The 27033-nt window shown below is 38.9% G+C and overlaps 1 protein-coding gene across 3 annotated transcripts in view; it reads right to left on the bottom strand.

The window, feature by feature from the left end:
* Positions 1–27033, bottom strand: part of DOCK10 (dedicator of cytokinesis 10) — a 146617-nt gene that overhangs the window by 40027 nt on the left and 79557 nt on the right. For all 3 annotated transcript variants that reach the window (XM_062499414.1, XM_062499413.1, XM_062499415.1), the window contains exons 8-24: positions 24504–24687; positions 22803–22888; positions 20651–20734; positions 19619–19774; positions 17872–18093; positions 17032–17154; positions 16330–16412; positions 10695–10817; positions 9382–9461; positions 8115–8302; positions 7431–7496; positions 6478–6570; positions 4473–4596; positions 4199–4320; positions 3462–3548; positions 2841–2933; positions 781–899 (exon numbers count right to left, since the gene is read on the bottom strand). In XM_062499414.1, the coding sequence (XP_062355398.1) occupies positions 781–899; positions 2841–2933; positions 3462–3548; positions 4199–4320; positions 4473–4596; positions 6478–6570; positions 7431–7496; positions 8115–8302; positions 9382–9461; positions 10695–10817; positions 16330–16412; positions 17032–17154; positions 17872–18093; positions 19619–19774; positions 20651–20734; positions 22803–22888; positions 24504–24687 (2033 nt within the window). The remainder of the gene's footprint in view (positions 1–780; positions 900–2840; positions 2934–3461; positions 3549–4198; positions 4321–4472; positions 4597–6477; positions 6571–7430; positions 7497–8114; positions 8303–9381; positions 9462–10694; positions 10818–16329; positions 16413–17031; positions 17155–17871; positions 18094–19618; positions 19775–20650; positions 20735–22802; positions 22889–24503; positions 24688–27033) is intronic.

Raw genomic sequence — 27033 nt, 5'->3', positions numbered from 1 at the left:
CCTAACTAATTGTCCTTCAGTAACTAATTATTAAGCACAATCTCTGGAAGGAAAGAAAGAATACTGACAGCAGATCAGTCTAACAGGGCTGTAGAGGACAGCTGCAATTTTTTCCTACTAGTAGTATTGTAGTCCCTACGTTTAGCTGCTGGAGGAAGTACAACAAAAACACCACTATGGCTACAAGTAAATGCAACACAACTTTCTGCCCTCCTGCAGAGACCAATAATAATAATAATCCCTCCAGTACTTTTTCCCTGCTGCCCTGATTAACAGCATCAATAAAGAAAATTTAATTATGCAAGGGGTGAGAGACTCAGCAAATCATTGCAGTTGTTTTCCTGCTCTCTGGAAAATGCTTCTATAGCTTTTCAGTTAATGCTGATATATTCTAATTAAAAAATGCCCCTGAACGGTGTGACCTAGTTGTTTGACTCTGCACTGGATGCAGCAGGATGCTGAGCTCTTCCTGTGCTGAACACCACATCCTCAGAACCAAACATAAACCAAAGCTGAAACCCATTTTGTCTGGAAGCTCTTAGCTGCTCAGGAATGAGACTTTTCCCTGGGACTGTCTCAGGGCAGACAGACATGTCTACCATGGTCAGTGATTTTCAGCCATGATACCAAAACTTCTAAGTGTTATTTGCAGAGCCCAGTGCTAAGTGGAAGCAGCATTCTCACCTACTGAAGTCTAAATGTCATAGAGCAGCTATAACTGGACTAACATCTGTAACATTTGAGTGAATTCTGTGCAACACACAGGAGTTAGCCAGATACCTGGTCACAGCTGTTGTAACTTCATCATCACTGTTTTGCACCAAAACCCAGAAGAGCTGGTTCAGGACTACAGGAAGAAAATTCATAATCACATGTATCTTCTCAATCCTCAACAAATTCTGTAGGGGAGGTAAGAAAGAAAGTGAGAGACTTCCAATATAAGCAAGTAAAGTTCATAGGTGCCATGTAGCTTTGCTGCTTCAGCAGGTAAGATGAAGTGCAGCCACTGATGTAACAGCAGGAGGAAAACAGGTCAACTAAGTAGAGGACTGGTTCTCCATGAAGCTTGTTTTAAATATGATCATCAACACAACTGTAGGTATTGTCGAAATTTCAGAGTTCCAGTATTTTGTGGCAAACTGACTTAAGGGCCAAAAAAAAAAAAAAAATTAGGAGAGAAACCCAATCCAGTTTTTATATTTTGCTAAGGATACTAACTAGGGACAATAAAAGAAGTCAACTATTTTCAAAATACGCATTTTCTAGTATTTTTAGGGAAACTCTTTTTTTACTTTTTTTTTTTTTTTTGCACAGATCTGATAAACTCAACTTGTGTCTAAAATACTTTTGTTATAAGAACAGTGGTAAAATTAGTACTAACACCCCAACCTGGCATTTTATTATCTTCTCTAATAAAGGAAGGTATTGAGATTTTTATAAAAAACTAACAAACTCCTTTGAACTTAGCCTAGGTTTTTATTTCAGGTATTTCCAAGTCATTCCAAAACTTCTAACAAAGGTACTAGCAATTTATAAATAAAAGCAAAATACCCTGGGGAAGATTACTTAGTCTCTGGTCATATTGCATAGTTGATTCCTTGTTGCATACAACATCGTCTCTGTTTTCTAATAAATTCACTGGAATATTTTTAAAAGGTAAAATACAAAACTCAGCAGATAAAGAATGGTGCCATTCTGGTGGTTTAGTCAACTAGCCTATGGTCTAGAAAGCTGTAAAGCTTTTACGGATTCCTAAACTTTGCCCATTATGCTCAACGGCTTTCCAAAAATTATTTAAGACTTAATTCTGTAGCAGTATAACCTCTAAATAACACTGATGCTTTGATTTGTGAAAACACACCTTAATAATTTCTTTAAATCAAGACAGTATTTGAAAACAAAGCCACTCTTTTCAGGTCTGCAGGCCGACCTGCATCTACAAACAAAAGTAGTGGCCATCCTTATGGATTTGTCCAGAGAACTACCATGATTTATAAGAACCCATTAGTTTCTTCTTAAAGAAAAATATCTCTTCCCAAGAAGCTTGTATCTGATCAAGGTATACACTCATACAGGAAAACATCACAAGTGAAGGAAAGGGGGAAAGCACCTACCTGGTGCTAACATCTAAACCCTCAAATACCTGCTGGATTTTACAGAGTGCTAAAAGGAAATGCAATAAATGTCATATGTACAATGGTTCAGTCAGTTCAGAGATGGAACAGAGTCACATCTGCCTTCAGTTTTCTTGCTTATCTGTCTTTAATGTTCCACAAGCACGGTGCACAGGTAGAACTCTGGATTTCAGCACTTGTGAACAGATAAAGAATTAGGGCCTTACATTTACCTGCTGCTTTTCTAATTTGCTTGTCATACTCCTCCCTTCTCATAGGTTTTGTCCTCTACTGAATACAGGCATATTTAAAGCAGCTCTTGCTTAATCTTTGCAGATGTTCTTTCTGTTTTCAGAACTTGACAGGCAACAAGCACCCTTGATTTATACACACCAAATACCCTGAGAAGCCCTCTGAATAGCATCCAGGCTTTAGAGAAGGTAAGGATAGAAGTTATTTAAGAGAGGATTATCAGGAATACTGCAGCTCTACAGGCTACAGCTCCCTTCCCCAGACATTACTGGAGCAACATTCCCTTATCCCATAAGGGGATCTGGTGACCAGCAGTGCATTTGCTACATCAAGTCCATCTCACTGGGGCTGTCACAGACCCTCTTGCCTCCTGGTAAACCTGTGCCATGGTCAGAACTCTGCAGTGGGGGAATCAGCTGAGAGAAAGCCCTAAATACAGTTGTATAGTACAATTTGCATTGCCGGTTACTTTACCTTACACGAACTGATAAAGTTTGAGGTAGGAGGCTGAGACAGATCCTTTTCCCTTTCCTGGCACTGATGGAAAAATTTATTCAGGTATGGATCCTAAAACCAGGAAACATTCACATTAATGCATATTGTAGATGATTATAATTTAGTGCCAGAAATTGGTTGCAGCAATCGCCCATGACACCCATGAACACACCTGGTCCCCACCATCTTATACTGGAGTCACAGAAAGAAAATCAATTTACTGAGTCCAAACCACTGGCCAGCACAGTTTGCTAAATTCCAGGTGCTTTGACTAATCCTTTTTCACTGTTGTAAGTGATTAATTTTTTCCTCACAACCTAAGGGGTTTCAAAGGCCAGACTTTTTTTTTCTTCCTGGTGTTTATAATTTATTTTCTTACTGTTTAAACTGATGTTCCACAATTTTTCTATTGTTATAATCTTCAGCAATTCCTTAAAGTATGTATTCCATTACTTGGAATTCCATCTTGCCTTCTACACTGAAATAATCTTTCAATGTTATAGAAACAAATTCATGCTTGATTTTAAAACCCCTTTCAGACATTCCCTGACACTTGGTGTGTGTAAGCAGATCACAGAGCTAAGAGGAATGTTGGCTTACCTGAGTATTTACTGTTGATACAACGAAAGTAGAGACTTTGAAAAGTGGTTTCCCACTGTCTACCCATTTTATATCACTGCCGATCTGCTGTTCAAACAAAAACAACAGCAACAAAATTTTCCACCTATTTCCTACTTATTCAAGTTTGCATGAAATTTTCTACACAGCTTTGCACGAGTGTGCATGAACTGCACTGACTGCTGTGCTTCCACAAACACCATCACTGCAATGCAAACCCACTTTTCAGCACAAGACCAATGCTACCATTCAAGGGACCAGATCCTGCCCCACCCTGTCCTCATGACAATAGCAAAACAAACACAAGGAGGCAGAAATAATCCAAGCTGGACTGGATCAGCAGGAAAATATGATATCACATGACAAAACTGGAGAATGAATCATGACTGGGGATCACATCAGCTGGAGAATGAATGTCATATGGCCTGAGTTTGTGAAGAGTTCTTTTTGACCACTCTGATTCACATTTTGAGGAGCTATAACACTGTAGAACACATAAAACACATTTACACATGTGAATCAGCAGTGTAGGACACTCAGATCAGTGCTGCATGCATTAGTTCCTGTATCCAGTGATATGCAAATGAATATTCTAAACCATAAACCCTATTTACCACTTACTCTCCCCAGCAAATGCAAATGGCAGTGTGACCTCATGAAAAACCCCTACCAATGAATGCTCTGTGCCATTTGAGTCACATGGAGGTGTGAATGAATACCTTGGTGCTTGGTGGCTCCTGAAGGCTCAGGTAGTTGGGGGGAAGGCTGCTGGCCACTGGAACGTGGTGGTCCTGGGAAGCCAGCTGGGCATCTTTCAACAAAGGAAGCCAGGCAAACCCCACTGGGTACAAGAACAAATAAATGGGACTCTTTGGAAAAACAAGCTTCTAAAGTTTAAAGGAAGACAATAACATCCAGCCAAAAATCTTTGAAATCCTTATTTGAATGTACATAATGTATATTTATAATTGAAAGTAATTCTACTACAGGTACCTGGTGTTTCCAGAGCCTCTTTCTTTTTGGCATTAGCTTTTGCATTTATGTCACAGGTGACATGATAAAATGAAAACAGAATGTGGTGTTTCTTATGAAGTTGAGTGGGAAGTTCAATTTTCACCTGAAATGTAAAATGTTACACCTCACTTTAGTTTAAAAATCAATTAAATCAGGCATCAGAGATGAGCTAAATGAGTGACATCTCTCTACAAAGAGGTCTAAGTATAGCCTGTCTTTACTGGGCAATGTTTGCTCCATAATTAGAAATGCTTTCTTAAGGAAATTGTTTATGATGATCATCTATCACTTTTACTTAAAACAGCTTTTATCCACTTTGTCTTGTGGAGGAATATTTTCATTAATGATGGAAGAGCATAAAATGAAGGAGGACAGAAGTAAAGAGTGGTGGACTCTGCTTAGAAGTGATCACCTGCACTTTAGCAGCCATAAATAGCCAGCCCCATGCTCATATATTCAGGATGACCAAACTAAAACTAAAATGACATCTCAGCTACTGCTTCATCATCATTTCATGGCAAAGACCAAGTAATAAAGGCTGACATGAAAATAAACTTTTATTTATAATTTCTGCTCAGTCTTAAATCCCTTAGCATGCCATCCATGAAATTCTACACACTGGTTTTCAGGTATTATTAACTATTGGGATAAAAATACAAACTAATCAGAACATGTTACCATAAGTACTAATAAAAATGACCCTTTCCTCCTATGAGCTGTGATGAAATTTATGCAAGCTAATCCTATGCTAAAGTAAGGGTTAGAAATAGTGGGTAAATGCTTCCAGTGGTAAATCAGCTTAAGGGTAAGAGCCTAATACCATAAACACAGATATAAAATGGGCACTCAGAGAAAGAGATTAAGACAACTTGCTTCTTAACATCTTACATTCTTTTAAATTCTGCACCTGCTTTGTTAGTAACATTCAGGACAGGTGCACACCTCTTCCAGCCCAATTGGTTATTCACATCTGAATTCAGTTCCTCATTCAGGTTGAAAGTAATCTCCCCAAACCAACTGGCTCAGTAGCATCACACGAAGGACACTTTCAGATGTATTAAACCCCAAAACAAGGGGTTGCTAATCCTTTACAAGGATTACCAAGGAGTTCAAAATATCTGAAAATGTAGTGCTTTAAGTTTCACCTCAGTTCCTAAACAGAAATCTTAAAATTGATACTTCTTATGTAGTTGTACATTATCTGCTGATCTTGCCTCAGCAATTTTATCAAAGTAAATTTTTACTGAAAAAGGAAATTTTACTGACTAGCAGAACAGTTTGGAAAACACTAGCTATAAACTCTATGCTGTTTGCCAGTCTCATCACTACACATAAAGCAGTAATGGAAAATCCAGAACAGACACTTGACATTCACAAGCCATCAAACACACCAGTCACTGATAGGGTGAAATGAGGTTCACCTGCAGGAAGCCTGGGGAATCAAACTTGTGGTGAAACAGATGCACATGTGAGTAACATTTGGCAAAGGCCACCATATGAATTACTCTATAGCTGCATCCTCAAAAGCACCACAGCTAAAAGACTTGCTGCAGCCACCACACATCACTGCACATTTTGTTCAAATCACTGGATTAACAAAATGCCCTGATGCAGATCTTATGTCAGGGAGGGATTTGTTCTGACACTTGGCTCCACACTTCATTATAATGCTTACTGTTTCCATAAAATTCAGAGATGCAGCTGCACACTTAATGCAACACAGACATGCATTTTAGAGACCTGGACTGTTCCTAATTAATTCTACAGCATCTTAACTGTACTCAGAGCATCTTACAAAAGGAACAATCCACTGAATTGATAGAAGAAGAGAAAACAAAAAGTGTGACTGAATGTCAATCTACATAGCACAGCCCTTCCAGATACACAAGCAATGGCAACAGAAGCATTCTATACAGATATTTTTCTGTCTCATTGGCAAATATGTGAGATTGGCAGACTTTAATGAAAGAAAAAGCAGACTGACCTCATCATAGAAATCAGGATTCTGGGAATGATGTAGCACAGCAGTGTAGGCTGAGGTTGTAAATAAGGGTCCACCTGGCTTCCCATAAATACACTGATAAAAGTAACATGCTTTCATTACATTGTGAAATTCTGCTGAAGATACTATTATTGGTATATCTAATGTGCATGTACATTTAAAACAATTATCATGAAAGATTGATCATTACTTTATCAAATATTAAAAGAAATGTTTTAAGTGCTCAAACCTGGATTTTTTTATACACACTTCCAGTAAAAGTCCATTGATTCTGTGAAAATTACCCTCTGCTCAATTAAGCAAAGCAGACTCCCTAGAAATCTTCCTTGCTTTTATCAATTTCAGAGTTTTCTGCAAAAAGTTTTACAAAATCTATTTCACTTTTATGCAGTTCAATACACAATACAGTGTTTTTACTGACTTTCCAGTGTTACAAAAGCTATCCCTGTTAACAATCTCTTTTCTGGCAGGAGTCTGTCTAGGTGCTCCTGATTACTGAGTAATGGCAGTTTTATTTCTTGCTTGGAAAAGTATACCACAACTGGATTATGTAACAGCCCCTGGGCAATAGCAAAGTTAAGAATTAAGTCTCAGGTCCATCTAATTTTGTGCCTCACTCTTCTCAATCAAGTCTCCTGAGCTCAATGAGAAGTGTAGGATAAGTGATAAATTCTAGAAAAAGCAAGCTGCACTGTAAAAATGGTTCAGTTTACTAATATTATCTCCCTTCCCTTCCACCAGTCAGAATGGTAGCACTGTAAAATGGAATCACTATGACCAGCTGGGATCTAAAAGAACCACAGTGCAAGATCAGAGGGATGTATGACAACATCCACTCTTGAATTGTTCTGGTTCAGTATCACCGTTATTCCTGGATTTTATAAGTAATGTCCTCAGAAACAGCACCCTCTGAATAAACTCCTCTTGCAGCTCACCTTGAGTGGCTTTGCTCCTTCTTCATCAGAACTTTTGAACTCAATGCACACTGTTATATTCCGTGCCTAGAGAGACAGGAGCATGTTAAAGCTGAGATCAGAAATGGGGTACCCATAAAAACTCAGGTAAACTACAGAGCTGGAATAAGGCCTTTTCAGAATCCAAGAGAAACATGCAGATGGTGTATCAATATTTAAAAATGCTTCTAAGTCTCAGTGATATCACTAGAAATAAAATTTCCAAGAAAAATGCAAAATGCAAGCCAGGCCTCAAAATGACTGTTTAGAAGCAGACTATAAAGTGACCAGGACTTACCTTTATCTTGTTCTTAATTGGTTTTCAAACACCATATAAACACAAGTGGTATATCAGGTTTCATTTAAGAATTACAAACATTATCTACATTAATTTTATCTGCACATGTTATGTCATTAATATAACGCCCTCCTGAAAATTGTGAAGAAGATATTACCACATTATCTCTCTTTGAATCACTGTTACAACTTAAAATTAACCCATAGATTCATTAAAATTGTACCAGCATTCTATGATTTCAAAAGGTGAAAAAGATGGAGAGCCAGCTCAGTGACATTCTCTTCTTTGTAAGTTCTCCTGGATTCCTAAAAAGAGCTCATGCAGGCCACTAATACCCCATGTTAGCCTGAATCAGTCACATACTATACCTTGTTGAAGTGTTTTTGGCTGTCATACTTGAGGTGTTTTGGATAGATGTATATTTGATTCTTGTACACCCTGTAAGGTCGAGAATATTTTGTTGATTCCTGCACAAACTCCTCAACTTCCACTGTAGGTTGATGTTCCTTTACATTATGGAATGGCTTGATTGGAATAAAGGATGAAGTTACACAGTCTTCAAAAGAAAAGAAAAGAGAACCATCACATATTGTGTTTGTTTTTACTGTCTTACTACTAAGAATAAGTAATTTGAGATGGAACATACAAAATCCTGTCTTGACTTACAAAAAATTACTAATGCTGAGATGCCTTAAATTTACACATTACCTCAGAACAGTGACATTAATTATCCTTAAATGATTTCTCTCACTTGAATTAAACTGGACAGCACTGGTAACCTCTTTTGACACCCACAGTATTTGGTGACATTTGACAGTGTAACAGCCCCACTGGTATATGGACAATTTCTAAAGAATGTACTGAGTGATGCTGCTTCTAATCAATTTTACAGCTCATTTAAGTTTCTCTATTACCTAATAACATAATAAATAAAATGAAGAAACTGACAGTGCAGCACTAGATCAAATATATTAAGCAATTGGGATAAGTGAAATCAGATCAAGAAACAGAAAATGAAAATAAGCCCTCTGTCACTGAGATTAAAACTGGACAGAGAGCAATTTCTCTTCCTATACCATTAAAGTAGTGAGGCATTTACTTCATGGGGAACTGAAGCTGAGAAGGGCTACCAGCCTAAGGATCTCCAGAGCAACCAGAACTATTTCTGGGAAAAGCCATTGGACAGACCTTGCCTACAAACTCCTTCCCCAAATCATAGAATAATCCCCAGGAAAAGTCTACCGATATGGTGTGAGGAATCTGAAAGAAGCTTGTGATCCCCCCCACACAAATTTTACTTTTTTCTAACCTAGTTCAAGAGGAAATTGCCAGTTTCAGAACAATGCAGGTGCTCTGCAGCCCAGGCAGGCTGGGGAGAAGTGGCTCTAAGCCAGCCTGCAGCACTGTGGTTTCCTTTCTTTCACAGACACTGAAAACTGGGCTGCATCTGGCCAGGTACAGGATGAAACAAAGAGTGGTGTAATTAAATGACAACAACTCAAAACCACTCCCAGCATACATTTTCTGACACAATGGATGCTTCTGTCAGAGCTGTCTCAAGGCACAAGTATAGATGGAAAGCCTATGACAATGTCCTATCTAATTCACGTAATTAATTTTAAAGTGGAATCATACTTGGATGTTCCAAAGGAACACAATCAACTGCAATGTCCAAACAGCCAGGTATAGTCTGTATTTTGCTAATCTTCTCTGCTCTGCAATGAGATAAATGAAAACATTTTAGAAAATTAGAACAACAGATCAAAACATCACAGGAATTAATAAAAAATGAAAAGAAGAACCTTATTTAAGATACTTTAAGATAAATTAAACACATTTAATATATACCTACTGGCTATTAAACTCTAATCAAATGTAAAAGCAGAAATAAAATATGATTTGGTTTGTGGTTTCTTTTTTTTTTGCTTCTTAATCTCACTCCTGCCTTTCTCTTATTTTGTAGAAAAGGAAGGAAGTGATGAAGCAAGATTTATGGGCATTAGCTTATCTACTTTTACTTTCTAAAATCTGAATGAAATATTCCCTAAAAGGAATTCAATGAGCACTGGGATGAGAGGAGTTCACAGCATTGTGGCTTCTGTAAGTGCCATGCTGAAAAGTGACCAAGACACATTCCTTGTGTCCGAGCATTGCCAAAACCACGATCTCTTTTGTCTAGGAGATGTTTTAGGGACACAAACACAGCAGTGGTGACACTAATGAAGTCAGTAGAATGTCCTGACCAGTAACAGTAAGGTGGCACGAGGGCATAATCACAGCTGATATTCAATCTTTCTATGATCTTTTTTTATTTAAATGGAACAGAAGTTTTTTAGATTAATTCATTTTCAGGCCCATTTAGAGTAGAAGAGACAAGGAGAAATACATGGTTCAATTCTCATGTCACTTATCCAATATAAACACAGACCCTGCTCTAGGATTAACCTGATTTATACCTGTATGGAAACTACCCAGCCAAACCTCTGTTCAGAAATTTGCAGGCTGTAAAACACTTGGAGGAGGTTTTTACTTTTGATGTCCATTCTTGAGTTTGCCACGGAGACTCAAACAAAGAAAAGCAAGAATTGGGAAACCCACAAAGAATGATTTTGTTTCTCTGTTGCTTTTCTCCTTTTCTGTTTTTATTTTCCCCTGAGATAATGTTGGGTACTTCACCTGCATCTCCCCTGATAAAAGCTGATTTAAGCAATCACTATTTTTAGTTGTAATAACATTTATTTTAACGTGCCAAACGACATTTCAATTTTCCTGGAAAGTCCAACCTCAAGCACTCTTTGGCAGGTAATAAGCTAATGTGTAAAACACTAATGTAATATAATTTAACATGGCCACTTTGGCACACTGTGTAAAAAGAAGGAAAGAACCCAGCTACAATTATTCTGCACAGCTTTATAAAGCTTGAAAGCAAATTAGAAATTTTTCTTTACCTTCTGTATTCTGCTATTAGTTTAATCAAATCTTCCATGGAAATCTTATTACTTTCTTGCCTGAATAAGGGTGAGAATCGGGAGTCTCTGTCAACATTTCCCTGATTATCTTTAAACACTGGCCTATAAAGAAAGAAAAATAACATGCTTATAAACACTCATCCACATATATTCATGAATGTACATATATATCTGAGCATTTGAAACTGTCGTGTAATCTTTTAACAAGGTTGTGATATGAATTCTTACACAAATTCATGGCCTCTCCACAGATTTTTACCCAAGAGAGCCCTGTCAAGCTTTATGCTTGCAGGACAAAGGCAACTCCAATTTATTCCATGTGTATCCCAGCCCTGCAAAGACCTCAGACCTGGAATGAGCAAGAGCCTCTCACCCATCATGGACATGACTCCTCACTTCAACAATGAGACTGATTCCTTATTTCAAGGAATTCATTAGAAGAATTCAATGCATCAGTAGGTAATTTCATCCAAGAAGTTATTATCCAAGGAAAGCATTATAATTTTAAATAATGGAAATCATAGCTAGCTGTCAAATGTCAACCACCACATAAGGACATGCTTTTACAGAAACAGGTTAGAGACCTCAATGAATGTTCCTGTGCGTTAAGTCTGTCCTGTGCCCTCCAGGAGCACAACACCCACTCACTGTGGCTTAGCATTCCTTCACAAAACAAATTTGTGGAACACCAACTAAATTTTTGATGAGCCACCTACAAAGTTCCCGATGAACTGGAAAAGAAGGATAACCATCTATAACTGAGAACAATAAATATCAGCCGTTGTGTGCACAGGAAAACATTTCCAGACATTTCCATTCCTGTTCATTGACACTTGCAGGATTTAATTAAGACATTGCAGTGCCCTTTGTATATCCTCAAGGGTCATATAGGCTGGCTGGACAGGATAATGTAACAGCTATCCAAATTAATGAACCCTGGATTCAACTGTAGTATGAAAAAACATTGCTTAACAAAAGTAAAATGCTCTTGACACTAAGTGCTGTTCTGTGAATCATTTGGCCAATCTTGTTTCCTTAATTTACTTCTCTGCTCCACTGCCAGCGAGTAGAAGAATTGATGCCAGGTCAAATTGTTGCCAGATGCAAAATAATGGAGCAAACCTTTGGAAGAGGATCCCAAGAATAATTATAAATGCACCGTATCTTAATTAATTGAGAGAAGCATCCCTATCTCATTTCTTTGCAACTGTTGAGAAATATCAACTTTCTTCTATCAGATTTTCACCTCCCGCTGTTGGAGGGAATAAGGTCTACACCAACACACCATGTCAAAAAGCTTACTAGGGAGAAACCAGACCTCCTTTCTGGCAGCCACCACTTACTTTACAAATGCTATTAAACTGCTGTCAGAAAAAAGAAAAAGGAAAGAAAAAAGATTTAATAATTATTACAGTATTGGTGACATTATGATATTTCTTGGACTCAGCACTGCTTCCTCCTCCAGACTAAGAGAGGACCAAAACGTTGGGTGAGTGATATCCGCTGTGCCACTGGGCTCTGCAATGTGCTGCTGAGCAAACCTAGCCCTGCTGGAAACTATTAACTGATTCCAGAGCAGGCTCTGACACTGAGCAAACCCCTGCTCAGTGCAGCAGGGTATAGGGGCACTCATCAAGAAGAGCTGTGGATGCAAGTGAAAAAGGAAATGAAGCTGGAAGTAGCTCACTCTGTGTAGTTGTATTGAGCACTGCCTTCCAGAAGGCTCAGGGACACAGCATCGTGATCCTCAAGGTATCTTCAAACCCAAATTCCACAATTTTCCCACTCTTCCCCTCTAGTTTGGAGTCAGAAGGGCTTTACAAAGTTATCCTGCCTACAACCACTGCTCCAGAGCATCAGTGCTCCCTGGCTATCCCATTCTCTGCCTCCTAGGACTGGTTCAGCAGCATATCCCTGCCTAAATAATGCATCCAGGACAAAATTAAAGGCATGAAACCACCACCAAACAGGGAAGCATTTTTATCTCTCCAACTTACACACAGTACTCCATGTACATAAAGTTCTTTCAACCACATGGGTAATTTAGATGTCCATTGAAAACGAGATAATCCTTCTTAAAAAGGTATGTTTTATGCACTGGTCAAATTGTACTGGCGTGTCCATTCTCCAGGTTCATGAAGCTGGAGAATTGTCAATGCAGCAAGTACTGAATGCAGCACAGCTGCAGTTAAGTAACTGCAACCCCATGTTTTGCTGTATCCTTGCAGGTGGAACAAGAATGCTTCTTGTCACAGAGAACATACTGAAGGCACTTGAGAATGACAACTGTCACATCAAAACAAGGAGATGCTTTAAAAACTTCAGTCCAGGAGTTCAATATTTGTCTAACACATTAACAATGAACCTTAATGCTGGGTACCTATTTACTGAGATACTAAAATAAGAGTAATTTCACTGAACTAAACTCCTGAAGAGATTATAAAAGTAATCATTTAGGGGAAAGCAAGTTAATAGATTACACTTAAAAAACTGAAACATCATCTCAGTACTTTAGTGTTGATATGATTCTGCTCTTCTGACATTGTTAGCTGATTGTCCACAATCCTAAAAACTCGTCAAGCACAGAAAAGCTACACATTGCTCATCATTCAAGTCTGGAAAAGGTTACTTTTGAATAGTGGTTCGTGATCTGTGGGAAAATTGCTCACCTCCAGGGTTAGACACTCAGTGGAGGATGTGAAGCTACTGGAAATCAGCACAGTCTCACTGCCTTCAGCTCCCTCAACCTACGGCAGCTGAACTGAATCAGCAGCTGCACTAGTACTGAAGGATTCAAATATTAGACTTTAAAACATGATGTTTATGAGGGTGGAGAAGGTCTGAAGGAGTAAGAGTGTAAAAACTAATCTCTGTGAATGAAGTTTATCCCTACATCTACAATATGTAGCTGAGGCAGATATTTGCAAACTTTGGCAGTTAGGGCAGGAAAGTGAGACTCTGACACATTGTAATTCTAACACATCCCTTAATTATACCTGTGAGATCACACAGACACCAGATTTCCCAGCAGGAACTCAGGGAAGAACCCTGAGTCATGCTTTTGAGCAATGCTAACAAACTGGTGCCACAGGAGCTAATTAAGAGTTTCAGTCACATGTGCAATACTCAACTGTCAAGAGTTTGGCTTGCTGAATGCATACGTAAAAATCGCACTGTGACCATCTGTAACTGCTTTAAGGAGGGAAAATTTCCACACAAAAACAGGAGTGTGGTTAATGCCAGAGTGAACTAACTGGAAAACACATTTCCAAACCCAGGGCTTTGCTATTTATCGTAGCCAAATAATTTCTTTCTCTCTGTAGTGCAATAGCCTCATGTGGAAACTTCTATTTTCAAGCTGCGAAAACAGAAATAGATTTTATATTTTGCTTTCACCGAAGTCAGACCTGAGCAATATCAATACACAAGCAGATGTAAATGACTGTGGAATTTGAATTTTCTCAATGTACCCTAGCTTGACAGGTATTTAGGGGGCTGTCTGTCTCACAGGGATAGCAGCAAAACATCCCTCATCCCTGTTAAGATTCTCCTCAGGCAGAGCAAGTGCAGAGCTGCAGCCACAGGTCTGGGCTGAGGCACACACTGCGGGATGCACTTGGGCAGCACAGCTGTGGCACACACAGCCCAGCAGCTGAGAGCCAGAGGAGAGGACCACAGCCCAAATCCTGCTCCTGCCCACTCCTCATCACGAGGCAACAAGGGATTGACACTTGGAGAATCCTATGAGAAGAAAATACACTTCTTTCAAAATGAGAAGAAAACCTTTCTGTATTTTATTTCTGGCAGGATTTGCTGAAGCTGTGGAAGAATGCTATAGCCTTCCTTATACCCATCAGTGCCTTGCCAGACCTTGAACTAGTTAAAATCATCAGGCCACCTAAAGATAGCTACTCCAGCAAGGGCTGAGTTGCAGGATGTATCACTGTGGCATTGCCACAGAGCACAGGCAGGCAAGGCCTGAGTTAATAGGAAGCTAATAGGAAGCTAATAGGAAGCTAATAGGAAGCTAATAGGAAGCTAACAGGAAGCTAACAGGAAGCTAATAGGAAGCTAATAGGAAGCTTCAGGTCAGTCTGGTGCTAAGCCTGCACCACCTGCCATTGCACAGTCTGTTACATGGTAAAAGTAAACAACTTTTATCAACCCTTCAATATGATTTTGATGAATGGTCCTCTGGCTACACAGAAGTAGCAAATATTTATGAGTATCCTTGAGTTTGTGATGACAGATCAAAACACATTATCTGCCCTTCTCTTGAGGGCTCACCTCTCCTGTTCTTACTGGATATTGACAAAAAAAAAGAATGTAAATAAAATATAAATGAACCCTTCAAAAGGCCATATCTCACTGCATGTTTTCTTCTTCACCATCTAAGTGCCATATTCTAAAATGAGAAATTTTTCCCCTGCACATGCCATGGGATACTGTGCTATCCTGCTGCTCCATGTCCCACACCAGAAGCACACACATGAAGCTCTCTCTCATACCATGGGCAATGCCACAACACAACTTTTTCACTCAGCACTTGCTCTTCCTTTGTCCCTGCTGAGAGCTTCAGGCAGCTCTCCACCTGGCCTGCTACTGTGAGAACAGAAGCCACAGATGAGGAGAAATGTTTCCACTTGGCAATTGACAGCTTTCCTTTTTATAAGGAATATGATAATTTATATTCCCTGTTCTATGCATGGGAGAAAGAAGGGAGCTGCCACACGGACACACATGAGGGTCTCTGTCAGGGAGGTCTCTCATGCCAGGGCAGTAGAAAGTTAAAGAAACTACACAAGACTGAGAAAGAAAAAAGGGAGAGGACAGAGAAAGGAATTATATCAAAACTTGAAGGGAGAACAAATGGAAAAAAAGCCCTATTTGGTAAAAGAGGATCAAAAGGCACAGGGTGCCTCAGTCTTGAGGCAAGACCAGCAAAACATTATACAGGAGGAGAAAGAATAAAACTTCATTACTGCCACTGCACTGACCTGTAATAAAAGCCAGCTGACCTGCCAAATGAGAAAATAGAAGTTCTCCATCACCTACTAACCTTGAAAAATGCAAGAGTACCTGAACCATAATCCCTCAATATGACCCCCAAAGCATTTCAAGTCCTTGGTTAGACTTTTCTTAATACTTGTCAGGCATCAAAACAGGAACAGAGCCTCAAGAACAGGTATCTGTGCACCTACTTTTTAGGTGGCCACTGCAACTCTATTTCAAACCACAATTACCTTTGCAGGAAATTCTTATGAGAAGTGTGACTTTGAAATCTCTTTGATAATTTTTAGCACCAAATGAATGGTAGAGCTCACAATAAATTGATATTCTGTCAGCTACCTCTGCTGCTTCCTGGCAACTTCACTACACACCTGAAGAGAAGACCCCACCACAGTAACATCTGATCAGCAAGTAACTGACATTTAGCTGTGAGAAAAATAGGGCTATGAAACAAAAAGCCTGCAAGATATTCTGGGGTCCTGGACCAGAGTGAAAGCTTTGCTTAGCTTCAGGCAGAAAAAGTAGAAAACAATACAATGAAAAATATGTCTAAGGGAATAAGCTATAAGTTGCTTATAAAATCATTAAAAGAATGAATACATACCTCACTGACCAAGCAAATGGCATACGGTATTTCCCCAGCTTGCTGCAGAACTGTTTATTGGATTTTAACACTTTCTGTGCACACTGCAAAAAAGGAAATGTGAATTATTTCATCAGTATCATTCTAACATCTTAAATGTTGTACAAAGTACATCCAAGCTGAAGAGGCTACAGTGTTCCTACAATAATTTGAATAACTTGGCCTGATACTGTTCATAACAAAAGGTTCTGGGGTGGACAGCAGAGACATCATAAGATGAATACGATGTTGCTGACAAATTAAACCCTGCCACCACTCATTTACTCAGAACTGCATTAAAGTTGTTATTCCAGTTTTCTGTAATTACCCAATGCAGGTGCAGTGCTGCTCTCAGAGACAGAGGTGCCTATCCCAACTTTGCTCCTGTACAAAGTTCTGTAGCTCATAATTTCTAAAACATTGCTGAAAGATAACATCCCTGTACTAAGGCATAACCAGCACAGGAATGCACCACGGATGGATTTGCAAATTGCAGACAAAAGAGAGGTTCATTCATCCAACCAGTGGAACTTGCACATTTGCTTTCTGAAGCATGGGGTTCCCAGGAGCTTGTCCTGTTCAGCAACCACAGACTGCTGAGATTTGTCAGCACGATATGCAATGCCTTCAGCTTCCAGCAGGCTGAAGCTTACAGAGTAGGAAATGATGTTCCAGTTACATTACCTTAAAAGAATCAGGATTCTTAATGTAAGGTTCGGCACTGCTGGCAATGTTTCCCGTGAGCACCTTTTCTATTTTTGCCACTAGTACAATCTCAGAGTGAGGATTACTTATGGAGAAAAGAGCCTGTGGATAAAAGGGAGAACAGCTCAAAAGTATACAGCAATAATGGAGAAAGGAAATACTGCCAGTGCTCTCTGTTGATGGAAACAGTAACAAACCAAATCCAGAAAGGATTATTAAGGATCATTATTGATACTTATTCAACACAGCCAGATGGAAAAGAAAATCTTTGTGCTAGTGCTGAAGTCAGCTTGTGCATTGCACACCTTGCAAAGAGACCGACTCAAGTAAAAAAGCAGTATGACCATGTTAGCATGGCCTAACCTAACTGCTCCTCTCGGGCAGCACCTAAAAGCTGCCCAGAGTCACTCATTCCTCAGGGGATTGAAAGGAGGACAGAAGATAACACATGCTGTTTCAGCCCACATCTTAGGGCAAGAGCAAGAATGTGGAATCACTTTGAGATTATTGCAGCATCTAGCTGTTGCTTTGAGTTATGATTTTCTCTGGCTGGTTGGAAGAAGTCCGCAAATGGACCCAAAGAGCACAGGAAATACGGGTGCTTTCTCTAAATAAGAGACACTAACTTTTATTAGTTTTGATTGCGAATGGTCTATACGGGGAGCTTAGAGAGCAAGTGGCTCTATACAACTGACACACAAAAGAGAATTTTCTTGAGAACAACAACATAGCACACAAAAGTTCTCCAATGAAAAAGAATACCAGGGAACTAAAATAGTGACACAAGTCACTAAGCCATGCAAGTCACATGTGGAATACCTGTTTGGGGTACTTCAGCCACTCTTCTGGGAACCCTTTGACCTGTGGTTCTTCCATTTCATTTGAGTCAATATTTTCAACTGTACCATTTTCTAATGGACTCGAGAAACCTGAAATCATCTGTCTAACCAGAAGGTGGTTCAAATCCACATGAAAATCAGCAGAGATCTTCCTGCCATCCCTGATGTCATACAGTGCCACGCTCACAAAGAAAGGCTCTACCTGGAGAAAATACCAGAAACATAATACAGTGATATCTGAGAGGAGTAAAGTCTATATTTTAATGGGTTTATACAACTAGAAAAAAGGAAAGTAAACAAATATTATTTACAAGTTATGTGATACATTGAAAACACATGTTTGCACACACCCCAGATTAGCTTCCAACCATGTGAATTTAGGGGCTTTCAAAGAAAGCTTGTTAACAGTGGGTGCCAGAAGAGGAACTGACAGCTTAGAAACTCACAGAATCAAAACCAAATAGATAACTAATTATTAGAGTAAATGAATAGAGCCCCAGAAAACACACGGCAGGATTTTTAAAATGTAAATTGAGAGTCATTATAGAAGAGGGAAGAGTGAGTGTGGGCTTTCCAGGGATCGTCAGAAACGCAACACAAAGATGACAAATGTAAGGGGACAGAAAATGTTTACTGGTACAAACACAAAAGCGTGGGTGTATTATTCTGTGAGAAACACATGTTCCATTTTGCTGGGAAACCAAGAGCATTCAAACCACTCTTACAGTGCCCACTTATCCTATGGCAGAGTACCAGGGAATTCAGTCCTGTGACTCAAAGTAACCTCTAAAAATCATCCATAGTTCTGACAGAATAAATCAGCCTCAGCATAACACCACCTGAACTGTCCAGAAATCAGAACATTAAAACTGTGGAGATAAAGAGCAGTGCATAGCAGGTACAATGTCCTTTGCTTTTTTTTTTCAGCCTCCGCAGTGAATATTGCATGCCCTTGATGCAGTTATCATGACTTTATTTAAACAGTTATTCCAGTCTGCCAAAAAAAGATATTGATTACATCATGCTAAATTTGCACTCACTGTAGAGGTCATCTTCAAATGAAAAACAAACAAATCAACAAAAAAATCAATGCCTCATATGTAATATATGAAAGTGGAATTTCTGGGACACTGATGTCTCATAACTTTCCTGCTTCAGAGCAAAAATAACAAAAAGCTATAGACTGATATCTACATCTCAGTTTTCCTGGTCCTCTTCTTTTTACAGTAAGAATAAGCAAAATTTTCTGTTTTGTCCTGGTTTAGGTGGATTTTTCCACTAGATAAAACATGCTGTCCTTTCAATTTTGCCTTCTCTCCTGTAACTTTATCTGCTGGGTTCCTTGTCTCTCCCTGAAAAACAACAAAAAACCCCAAGTTCACCAGCAACTGATATTCAGTTGCCTGCTTACATAGATCTTGGCAGTTTAAACTTGTTCTTCTTATAGCAATTGTTAAGATTTCTCAAGGTTTGAAACATTTTTAATCCTTCACTGAACTGTAGCTAAAAGTCTGCAATGTAAATCACTTCCAGAATATCTATAGAAAAGTTAATCAGTTTTGTTATTCAGACTAGAGGGAGCAGTTTGCATGTGTAATACAGCTTTCCTTTCACTTGTTTTTCCAAACACATGTACAAAAAGAAAAAAAAAAAAACGACAACCGAAACAAACAAACAAACAAAAAAGAACAAAACCAAAAAATCACAGAGAAATAAGAAAAGCTTACGTTGGTTAAGGGATCATTTTCATTTTCAGTAACACAGGCCTGGAGATTCAAACTGAGGGATTTGCAGGTAATCAGGATCCTCTTTGCAGGCTTTTCTTCAAATGGCTTTATCACTGAGTTCATCCCTGGAAACTCCTTTTTCTGAGGACTCAATGCCTGAAATAAGTAGGGCAATTTGTCATACATAGGAAAATGCATCATATTCCAAAACTAAGTAAACTTTTTAAAGGTCTTTGCAACCCCTAAAACAACTGAAAAACCCCAAAAGTCAATGCTGGTATCTTCATATTACTATAGTTAATGAGTGTTATTCCTAATTTGTAGAATAGGAAGCAAATCAAAAAGAACGCCTGAGGACATATATAATGTGAGAGGCACAATTCGGTATCTAAATTAGGTTTCCTATAATTTTAGAACAAACTTTTTTTATTGTTTACTTACTCTAAATGTCAGCTTTTAATTTCCTCATATAGATTAAAAACCCTCACATTTTCAGATTAACAGCACATTTGAGAATGAGATCCCAGGCACTTCCCTTTATTCCCAGCACTTAGATACCACATCACTATTTCAATTTGCTTAATATTTTGAATAAAGGTCTTATAGTTGATTGACATCAGGCTCCAGTTTAAATATACACAGATCCTAATGTTATTTAAGCATTCTCTTTAACGAAAATAAAATTTCCATTTAAATCACAGTCAGTGCAAGAAATAACTTCCTTTGAATCCTGACATTAAATGTTAAACTTTGCTTTAACGCTTGTTTTGAACTAATTCAGATCTTAGCTCAGCTGGACTGGATGACCTCCAGAGGTCACTGCCATCCTCAGTCGTTCTGCAGCCAAAGTGTGGAGCCTGCACAGAAATCTCTGTGCACTACACATAGCTCTCCTCCCTCTTCACTGCTGAAGCCTTGAGTATACCCACTTGCTTGCAGAAGTACAACCCACTCTGCTGGCTGAGCTAACCCAGTTAGCTTGTGTCACCTGTATTATAAAATTCCTAAGAATTTTCAAAAAAAATTGCTTACTGCTATATCAGGATCCAAAGAGAACAGGTTTAGTCGCTCTGCATTTCGAGAGGCTTTCACTGTTTCTTCTGTTTCTGTGATGTACTGTGGTGACAGATAATAAATTAGCTTTCTGTACAAGAACAGAAATCCATAGAGTTATTAGACTTCTAAATGAGCGATCAATGCTGCACTCATAACATTTCCCACTTCTGCAGCAGTTATCCCCAAGCACTCTTTCTTTGTGAAGCAGGGATTTTCAGGCCATGACATACTTCTAAGGAATCAAAACATAGATCAATTAAGGAAATCAAGCTTTGGTATGTTCACATATGCTATCCATTGAGGAAGACGTCAGATCCCTGCACCAAAATCAGTTTAGAGATTCCCAAGCTGAGGGAAATAAACCCCTAGCAAACCAGCCCCACAGAAAAACACCTGTGCCAGGGGAGGGCAGAAAGGGGAGCAGCATATGGCACTCAGCCTCACAGGCAGAGCAGACACAGACTGCAGTGTCACCCAAAGGGAAGGCTGGGAATCCTCTCCTTCCCACCCTTGGCCACAGGGATGATCAGACACATCCTTTTCCTTTCTGACAGGCAAATGCTTAAGTTAATAGCAAGCTCTCTGACAAAAACAACTTCACCTTCTGAAGCCACCTGGTGCTTTCCTACCCTGCTTTCTAAAAGTTTATCCTTATGCCTAATAGCATAAAAAAGCTTTTTCCTTGCTGGTTAAGCTCATTTATCCAACAGGTAAAGTAAGTCCTATACATTCCCTTCCCCTTAAAGGTCCCTTGGGATATTCCAACTGCTCAATTCCTTCAGTCTTTCCCTGCACTTTGATTTTATCTAACTTTTATTTTTTTTTTTGTTTTAATCTCTGAAATATTAAGAGAGTGTCCATCTTTTCTGGTTGCCTAGGACTGAACAAAACCCTTAGATGAGATGGCACAGGATATTCTCTTGTTCAGGTCCCATTCAGTGCTTCATGTCTCCCACATCATGATATTGCCAATACACATAAAATAACAAGCAGCAGCAGCAGCCCAGCCAGACCGAGAGCTCTGTGTTCATTTCCTAACACACACTGCCCATGGCCTGACCTGCAGAAGCAGATGTGGCTCTGGCAGACTGGTTTAGATAGAGATGGGATCAGGATGTTTATCTGCCATGGACTAGGGAAAGGCCACAGAACACTGCTGCAGCCAGACCTGTAGAGCCAGGGTGGGGGAACAGGAATTATCCATATAAAGGGCAAAAAGAGCATCACAAAACAAGTTGACCCTCTCCTATAGCTTTGCAGGCACCAGTGGTCTTTGAGAGAACTGCAAGATACCTCTGAGATATCTGCATCAACTAAACCTATCCACAGACAAGATGATCAGACACTGCTGCCCTTAATACATAAACTCAGATACAAGTTATTCAGTTGGCTGTTTTTATTTTGTTCCGTGATTTGCTTTTTTCTGCTTTTTTGCATTCTAGGTGACCACTTCACATATATGAATATGACCTACAGTAAAATTCTGTCCTCAATTGCATAGATAGCTTTCAGTTCAAATCTGTGTAACATCCTCAAAAACATTTGGCTCTGTAGATAGACAGCATCTACAGCAGCTCACTGGCAGAAGGCTACAAACAGATTAAGTTCATTTAAGAGAAAGCAGTGAAGCATTTCCAATCTAGCTTTTCATTAAAGAGCTTATTAGCAGCATATACAATTATCTCATCCACATGAAGCAGTTTATGAGCTCCAGAGGACAAAATGCTTCCCCTGGTAGCACGTGTGAGATATTCAGAGCTCACTTCCTAGCCAGTCACACAGGAAATCTTGCCTCTCCCAGGGCCAAATTCTACTGAAATGCAGTTCAGATGAGCAAATATTTCACACGCAACTGAGGGGACCACACCCTTACTCAGTTCACAGGTCTAAATCAAAGTAGTCTGCAGAGCATCTACTCTCTTGGCATGTCGTGGAGATTTTTGCACTTAAACAAATGGATGAGTTGCTCAGAAAGAAGATTATTCCTGTCACTTGTGTCTCCAACAATTGTAACAGACTGCTATATTTTTCAACCGTTCAAAATACTAATGATCAGCTATTGTCAGGCATTTTTCACCTTGGAAATTCTTTCCACTAGAATTGTAAAGAAAAATGTAATATCCATTACTTTTGTGAAGTCTAGGTGCAAGTTGTTCTCTGAAGAATCTGCCTCTTCTTGAGAGCAATCATAATTCACTGAAACTTCTGCAGGGTCTTGAAGAGAAGGAAAAAAAAACCCACAAAATGGTCTTATTATTCTTGCTATTACCATAGGGTTTAAAAGAGAAAACCCCCTATATTCCATGTTATTTCTTTCTATTCCCTTCAGACTCAATCTCTCCAAATGGAAGAGATGCTCATGTAAACCTCTGTCCTCCTCAACCTCACCTCTCACTGCTGCTCACTGCATCTTAGTCTATATTTAAGCTCCCAAACAAGTGGCCTGACTACTCAGTTAAACACCCAACACATTCAGCCATGACAAATGTTCACACCCACAACAAAGTCACACTGTCAGCTCAGTCCCTTCTGATGCAACACCAAGGGTTTATGTTAAAAGATTTTGGATTCCCAGTAAAGTGAGGCAGGCAGGACCTTACCCACTCTTTGGGAAAGGCAGGGATGCAGTCTGGACTCCACGAGCTGCAAACCTATGGATCCAGAGAACAGCACTGAACACAAGCCCTGTGCTTCACTCAGCTCACCAGGGAATGCTCTGTTCTCAGCCCCATGTCAAAGAAGTCATTACAGTCACTTAGGGCTCTTCTTGCCAAGAAGGCCTCATGTCTTTTGACAAGTTAACTCTATAGCACATTCCTGTTGCTTGTTATCAGCTTTTATACCAGTAGAGACTTCTGTTTTCTGTTAGCCTGTGTTTTTGACCTTTTATGCACATATTTCTTCCTGTTTCATTAATACCCCTTATGGGTGGGATTTTCAAAAGTACTCCTCTGAAGTGCAAGTCTCTTGTGTCTCCAAGTTCTAAAAACATCTTTTTCTATAGGAAGAGCATCCTGTCCTTCCAAAATTAGAACTTATAAACATCAGGCTAAAGAGTTCAATGAGCTCTGAACATCCCTAAGATTCAGATGCAAGTGGATTCAAAACTTTGACTCAGCTCAGAGCCCATGCATTTTACAGCTGTATTAAGGTTTCAAGTGTTTTCAGCCTTAGAATTTCAGTTGGAGTTCATCCAAACTCTATGTGGATTTATTATGTGGAGGAATGAGTTACTGCCACATGAAGACTGCAGTATAAGAGAGCATCCAATTCTTTCTTCCACACTGAGAGGATAATATACAAGCTCAAAAGAGTAAAAAGTAAAAGTCAATAAGCTTTCAGAGAAAGACCCACATATCACAGGGTTTTTTTTGCGTGTTTTTTTTTTCTGTTTTTTCTTTCCCATTATTAGCTCTAGATTTTTAAAGAAAGCAAAATGTTGGGGAAAGAACTGACCAAACCACTCTCCAGAACAAAACTTTTTTAAACCTTCAGAGTTCCAGGACAGTAAAACACAAAGTACCAGCAAGATCACTGACAGAGAGGACTAAATTTAAAAAAGAGCTGCATATGCAAAGTAGAGCCATGTTGCTCCTGCTGACTTTGTGGGAACAGCTTTACCTCCCCTACAGAGTTTGAAAATGATCTGAAGGGAGTTAGCTGACATTGTTCAGGGATTGCCAAGACTGGTGCTGCTTCCTCAGAAATCAATAGGTACAGAATCTATTACAAACTCAGGCAGTTAAAATGATTAAATACTGATTGAAGGTTCCACTTTTTTCACTTGTTTAAAAAAACCCCAGCAATATAAGAGATTTTTCACTCTTACCAAGTCTCAGATCAGTGAGATCTGCACTCTTCCTCTCCTGAATAGTTCCCTCTGGATTTATTTGCAGGATTTTGTTGAGAGTAAAAATCCAGTCATCCATATCCTGCTCATTCTCAGCTGCCAGCACAAAGTATGTGAGGTCATTCATTTTCAACTCAAAGGCATGTTTCCTAAGCCTGTTATTCTGTTGGAACAAAAGGAAAATAAAAATAAACACTAGAACTAATACAACAAAGTACTATAAAAGGCATCCATAAGATGGACTTCTATATGGCTACTCCTTAAAAATGACACTTAAGCAAACTTCAGGGGCTTTAAAGAAAATTCAAATAACAAATTTCTGTCAATTTGTGCATTAAAGATCTTCTGTGGACAAACATATGTGCTATATTTAGCCACAGAAATCTAAGATGGACAATAGTTCAGAAGGGAATACCTCCCATGAGGAACAATAAAAGACCTCTGGTCACAAAGTGCAGCACTGCTACATGAGTTGGAGTGGTCTGGAGAGAACAGCTCGAAAAACAAGCCTCTTACACTTCACCAGCACACCAGACACTCAAAAAGATAAATCAAAGTATTGCTAAGTCACATAAATATTTGGGGGAGAGTGGGAACAGGACTTTCCAGAAGACTGCAACAGGACAAATTCTGGCACAGTAACTATTACAATGGGTACTTCCCACATCTACTTTTGTCTTAGGAGGATTTAAAAACAGCTTAGGGGATTTCAACAATTTTTCACAAAAGGCAAAGGTGAGGTACAGTGCTGGTCATTCATTACAATGCTATAATTTTCAAGCACAAAATAAGAACAAATGCCCAGTATAGTGGGAATAGATTGAGTTCTGAGAGCTGTTCTCTGTCACCAGATTTTACCTGCAGGAGACAATGTCAATCAATTTCTGTTATAAGAATTAACAGGTACTGAGCTACTGAAACTGCTCAATAAAATTAAAATGATGGGGTCTAACATAATGTGCTTAATTTCTCAATTTTACCCAATTAGTGAGGCACATATCCCTTAGCCTTAAGGAAGCAGTTGGTTGCTTCAATTTTCTCTCCTCCTTATTTCTGAGAGAACAGTAATGCATTCTATCCCCTACTGTTTCACTGAACTTTTAAAGCTGACTGATGATGGACACCAGTGCCACCATTTTGATTTCAATATTCCAGAAGATTGCCATCGCTCAGTTGACAGATTTAACCTTGAAGTGATGCTGACAAATGAAAAAAAAAATCATCTCCCCCATAACTGGTCATTTCACTCCATTTTTCTGCCTTAACTGTCTCAAATAACATCACAGTGATCTCCTGTAGTTCTGCATATTGTAAGTATTTTTCTGCATAGTTCTATATGAACAAGTTATTAAGAGGTTTCTAAGTTAGATGGTGAGATGATAGTGATACTTTTATTTAACAAGAACAGAGGCAAAAATCTGATACTGATTAGCAGAGGAGGATGCAAACTCAGGACATTGAGAAGCAAGTTCCATGAACAATTTTTTCCAGCAGCAGAGATGATTTAGAAGATTCCTACCCAATCTGTTGCTAATCACTTGCTCCAGTTCTTATATTACATGTCATGACCCAGACCAGGAATCACTTAAGACTGAACTACTTCTTGTGGAGCTACTTGGGTCAATGGGTTCAAACAAATCTTGGCTTTTCAAACTGACTTGGGATTCTCTGAGGGTGTATGTATGCACGTGTGCTATGTTTTAGTTCTCCTACTGGAAATTCTCTTGATAGGAAATAATTTTCCTTTCAAGTACTTTATGGCAGAAAATATTCTTTCAGGGTTATAAATTTTAGTTCATCAAATGCAGAGTAAGAAACAGGCTTGGTTTTTGTAGCATTGGTTCTTGGGTGTTCAGTATTTACCCTGATCCTGAAATCACTCCTTTCCTCCAATCATATATTCAAACTAATGCAAAACAAGGAGTAAAACATCACTAAAACCTGTTGCATATATATAAAATCATATAAGGGCTTAACTAAGAGCTAGAAGTTGAAAAAAAGCTAGTCCAAGAAACTTAGGTAGTGGTCATTTAAAACTTTTAAAGACAGATTATTTGTAAAGTGGATTGTGTACACCAGTTCATGCACAATCTATGAAGAAGAATGCTATGTTTCAATTTTATTTCAGATAAGACAAAAAACATTTAAAATTAATGGATTTATTTTCTATTTTATATATTTCCCCTTATGAAATGGCCAAGATCTTTAAAACAGGTACTGAAACACAAGAAGGAATGCATTTATTGCCTATATTATGTACTTCCTCTTATAGACATGGCCAAGATCTTTAAAACAGGTACTGAAAGACTATCAGACATTATCTAATACAGCAATGTATCTTGCATGCTGAATCTTAAAAACATCAGCAGGGCAGGAAAACTTCAATATCCACTTTTCCATCTGCACTTCAGACTTCTGGCAAGCAGATGAGATCTACAGCAAAGTCTTTGTTTCAAATCTAAGGCCAACTATTTTACCTTCCTGATCAGTTAACAGGAAAAAAAAAAAG

The sequence above is a fragment of the Cinclus cinclus genome, chromosome 10 (assembly GCF_963662255.1).
Source record: "Cinclus cinclus chromosome 10, bCinCin1.1, whole genome shotgun sequence".
In the NCBI taxonomy this organism is placed as follows: Eukaryota; Metazoa; Chordata; class Aves; order Passeriformes; family Cinclidae; genus Cinclus; species Cinclus cinclus.
Note: the sequence above shows the minus strand (reverse complement) of the source record. Positions and strands in the feature narration are given on the sequence as shown.